General features: G+C 32.5%; 1 protein-coding gene across 1 annotated transcript; it reads left to right on the top strand.

Moving 5' to 3' along the window:
• Positions 1-1,357: 1,357 nt before the first annotated feature.
• Positions 1,358-4,303, top strand: LOC142518997 (uncharacterized). Its single transcript, XM_075621873.1, has 4 exons — positions 1,358-1,513; positions 1,655-1,740; positions 3,090-3,282; positions 3,918-4,303. Exons 2-4 carry the CDS (start codon positions 1,681-1,683, stop codon positions 4,046-4,048), a joined length of 384 nt encoding a protein of 127 aa, XP_075477988.1. The 5' UTR covers positions 1,358-1,513; positions 1,655-1,680; the 3' UTR covers positions 4,049-4,303.
• The last annotated feature ends 409 nt before the right edge of the window (positions 4,304-4,712 follow it).

Raw genomic sequence — 4,712 nt, 5'->3', positions numbered from 1 at the left:
GTATAAAATTTTTGGTTGAAACATTTTAGCAAACAATTGGTATGCAATATTTTGATATTTGAAGAACAATAAATGCTTCCATAATGAATATTAAAAAGAGTAGAAATAAGTAAATGCAATAAAATAAAGATGCACAAATTTGTTTATGGATGTTCAGTGAATAACAACTTCTATGTAACCCCTTCTTCCACCTAAGAAAGTATCACTAGAAGGCATTGATTTACACAACTCTTGTACAAACCCACTTCAACTTAGGACAAACATCTTACCTAATTGAAACTCCTAGCACACTCGTATGTAAGCCGCATTATCACAATCAACATAAATGTTTAAAGTCTCTTATGCTAAGACCACAAATACAATTTTTAATATATTTTTATGAAGACTCACTCATCTAAACTTTGAAGTTCAACTCTCATGTATATGTATGAGTGATTTTGGGTGAGGATTTAATCATTTACCATGTCTGTATGACTCAAATATATCACCATACTTGGGTTTGCTCTCATTCTAACTAATTCTTCATGTATGATGTCAGTGCTTTGAATCTCTTTACAAAGCTTGTATTTGATCTTCAAGTTTTTGTAATTATGGCCTCTAAGAATTATATAAACGTTAAATACAAGAATTTGATAGTTTAAAAAGTTTCTAACTTCGAAATTTTCATATTCCCGCTTCTGGCCACTTTGCTTATTTTGGGCTCTACTAGATGCAGCAGCTATTGGTTACAACGACGACTGTTTTTCAATAACATCTCTACTGGTTTGAGCTATGCTGCATTTCGGGGTCTACTGTTTTTCAACAGTCATTATTTGAACACTATTGATTTCAGTAGTCGTGTTTCTTGCTTATAACTATTGATTCAGTGATATTTGGGAAGATTGATGAACATGAAAGCAGTAGTCCTTTTTCTTATCTTTCCATATAAATAAGAATCACTCAATTTTGATCTCGTACAAGAGACATAAGTTCGAAAAACTTAGCTGCACTAGATATTTCGTTCTACGGAATTTGAGAACTCAAATTCAGTACATTCAATTGCAATTTTAATCCTCTTAAAATTTGATCCAGACCTTCACTTGTGAATATGAATTGTAGCATTTTGAGTTGACTGTCTAACTAATTTGATGGCTTGTCATTTGAAACACTGAGGTACGAGATATCATCGAATCACTTCAGCTCGCCAGAAACTATGGTATGCTGGAATTTTGTTTCAGTAACCTTTCACTTTCAATTTGAACAAGTAACTGTACATTTGAGTAAATATGTTAGAATTATAATAACAAGTTTTGTTATAATAGATTATTAACATTCCAAATCCTAATACACAGTATCATAATAATTCTTTTTAAAAAAACTTTTAGGGTTCATTTGAGGTTGAAAGCGTTAAAACATCGTTTGTTTGAAATTCTATAAAAGGAATTTCACCCTTGTTTTCGGAGTCTCCCACACTCTCTTTCCTTCCACTCATCGAGTCACTGATACAGAGGAATAAAAATCATCCGAGGTTGAGGTAAAAAATTTCATGAACCTTTAAGATAAAATAGGAATCAGTATTAATAAATTTTGTTTCTTATTTATTATATAATTTTTTATGTCTGAAATGAACGCCGCTTTCCATTGATGTTTTTTATTTGGATTCTTTCTTGAAAAGGGACCTCAGCATTTGATATTTGCGCGATGATCAAACAGAGACACAAGCCACCGGAGCCTCTCGATTTCTTTATCTGGACTGTTGATGTATTTTCTTTTCTGTTCTCTCTTTGTGTTTATTCCTATTTATTTTTATGGATCTTGTTTGCAGAGAATTTGTAGTAACTTGTGTTTAAGGTTAGTACGTTGTGCTAATTCAGTTGCACTGCGTGATTTGGGAGAGTATGGAAGAAAGGGAATTAAGAAATTCTCAAAGCTTTAAATTTTTTTTTTTGGACCAGGTTAATGGGTTTAGTCCTTTGACTGCATTTCTTATTTTATTTGTTTCTCCATACAATTGACTTTTGTTTCTTCTGGCTGGATGTGAATCTGTCTTGAAGCATGAATTTATTCAATCCATCACCTAAATTTTGTTATTAAATTAATCTTTTATAGCGCTTTGTGATTCTTGAGTTGTTTCTTTTTATTTATTTGTTAAGATAATTCATGGTTTTCACATGAGTGAGTTTTGATTGAGAACTTTTAGGGTGCCTATCAAATTGATGATTTGTTTTAGAATTTTAAATGTATTGTAGATGATGTCAATTGAAATCAAGGTTTTAAATTCTTTCTGAATCAAGTTCCACACAATCCACGGGTTTGTTTTTCACTTTTAAACGAAGAATGGGAATTTCAAATTCTGTAGAATGGTAAGGCTTTTAAAGGATCAAGTTTCACGGGAAGAGGTTGCATGACGAAGTAGTTTACGTGATCTTTCGATGCTTATTCTTGTCATTGTTGTCAGGACATGAATATTTAAGTCAAGTGAGGCACTGAACAGCCGAATATATAATGTTATTTTTTCATGTTACTTGGTCTAAGCAAACAACTGTAGTTTCAATTAATTATGTTGGATGTGTGGAACAAATTCACGTTCAAGCGATTGGCTATAATTTTGAACCGATCATCAGCTTAATGGAATATTTATCCTTTGGTTGTATCTCTATGGTGCTTTACAGAATATTATGAACACAAATACCTTATACGGTAGCTGATTAAGTAATCTTGAGTTTTCGTTATTTTATACTCTAGAATGCCAATGATTTTAATGGGTTATTATGGTTTAGTAATTTGATGTTCGAAAGTGGTCTAGTTTATAACTTGGAGATAAATTTTGTTAAAGATGTTTTTATAAAAAAATTACTGCATCTGTATTTTCTCACAATTTCTGCTACTTAAATGACATTAGATATTTTAAGAGATATCCTGATCCTGTTGCAGCCTAAAGAAACTCTTGGAATACATAAGAAATGGAACCTCAACACTTAGTTTCTAGTTGTTTTTTCCCACAAAGCTTTTTGCAAGTTACCTGCTGGAAAGGAGTTAAATAAGACTAATCTTCTAACAGGAGTCAAAAGAGCCTTAAGAAAGTATTTGATCTCTCTCATTTGGTTTAGGATGTCGGCTTGTGGTTGGAAGCGATAAATCTTGGTAGCTATCGTCAAATTTTCAAAGAACATGGGGTCAACGGAGAGTACTTGGAAGGGATGTCGATGTTCACTACCGAACAGATACTCCGTTTCATACGAAAGTGCCATATGAAATGGGGAGATTTCATAACATTGTGCAAGGAGCTAAGGCAAATTAAAGGTTTTCTTCGTCTCCCTCCACTTCTTGCTTCCAGTATTATAATTTATCTCTAGTCTCGTATTTGTTTCTTGATTATTGATCGAAACTCTACCATATTAGAAGTTTAGATTTTCATGGGTGTGAATGTACAACTCAATCCAGAGCTAGAGGAAGACCGCCAGGTGCGGTCTCCCTTTGCTTCATTTCTCTTAAATTTTCCTAAAAAATGCAGATTTTAAAAAAACTGAGAAAGAGACCTGAACAGAATAATTTTTCTAATCTCATCTGTCCATTCTTTGAACCCGTACACTTATACAAGGAGAATCCTGGCATAAATCTCTGGAGAGAAAAAAAAAATTAAAAGAAACGAATTGGATTTAAGAATTAAATATTAAAAGTAAAACACAGTTTTGATAAGTTGCAATTTTCTTTTCTTTTTTCACTTTCACTTATTTTTGTTTACACTATAAATAGGAAGAATGGCGACAGTTACACATTCAATTCGATCTCTGTAATTTCTGCAAGATCAATGGGATTTTTCTTCCTTGTTCATGTTCGATTTCACTCTATCATGCTTTTGGCTTTGCCACCACTCATAGGACTATTGTGATTGATTTAGGCGTCCTTTACTGATTGTTACTCTTGTCATTCACTAGTGGCTTGCTTGAAAGGGGAGCAAAAGGTACGTCAGCCTTGGTGGGCCCCGTCTTGTCTTTCGGTAGTATTCGCCAAGGCCGCAAAACGCAACATGCAATCGCGGGTGGTTTCGTTGAAGCTGGAAACTTAATATAAATTTGCTTGTGTGTATCATGTGTCTCTGTATGTACTTGTGATTTTCATTTACTTTTGGGAAACTTGATAGTAGGATATTAGTACACATTTCCCTTTTGTCTTAAATTTTGTCAAAGTTATTGTTTCCGCTTGGATGGATGGTGTAGTTCTTTGGTTGGAAGGAGTTTTAAAAATAGTGGCAATGTTAATGTATGTATACTGTGGGATGATAACATTTGTTGTTGTGTATACTTAAGCTTGCATTCACTTCTATTTTATGTGTTATGTGTTGTCACTTTTATTTTCAAACACAGTCAATGTTTGTGTTTATATGGAGTCTTTATCCCCTATCCTGTGCTTATTTGAATTAATTTTATAATATTTGTACATTTGAACAAAAGATAAAAAACTTAATTTTGGAGATAATTTTACAAGAATTTCAAGGACAATAAAATATTAAAAATAAGATATAAAATAATAAAAAGAAATTCTTATTCTACTTTCTTGTAATATACAATGGAAGCAAGGAAAAATAAGGAGAAATTTTGAAAATTCTAGATTCATTCATGATGGAATTTACAGTTTATTAAAAGTAATTTTGTGGCGAATTTCTTAGGGTTCAAGTGGAAAGTTTTTGGCCTTTAAAATCATAGCTCATTAAAGAAGATGAACGATGGAGA

This window comes from Primulina tabacum, chromosome 11, assembly GCF_025594145.1.
Source record: "Primulina tabacum isolate GXHZ01 chromosome 11, ASM2559414v2, whole genome shotgun sequence".
NCBI lineage: Eukaryota > Viridiplantae > Streptophyta > Magnoliopsida > Lamiales > Gesneriaceae > Primulina > Primulina tabacum.
This window is presented reverse-complemented; position numbering and strand designations above follow the sequence as displayed.

Excerpts from the sequence above, each read along its gene's own strand:
- LOC142518997 (XM_075621873.1), top strand. The coding sequence starts at position 1,681 with ATGATCAAACAGAGACACAAGCCACCGGAGCCTCTCGATTTCTTTATC. Across the intron at positions 1,741-3,089 it reads TCTTTATCTGGACTGTTGAT|GATGTCGGCTTGTGGTTGGA; the intron begins GTATTTTCTTTT and ends CATTTGGTTTAG. Across the intron at positions 3,283-3,917 it reads GGAGCTAAGGCAAATTAAAG|TGGCTTGCTTGAAAGGGGAG; the intron begins GTTTTCTTCGTC and ends GTCATTCACTAG.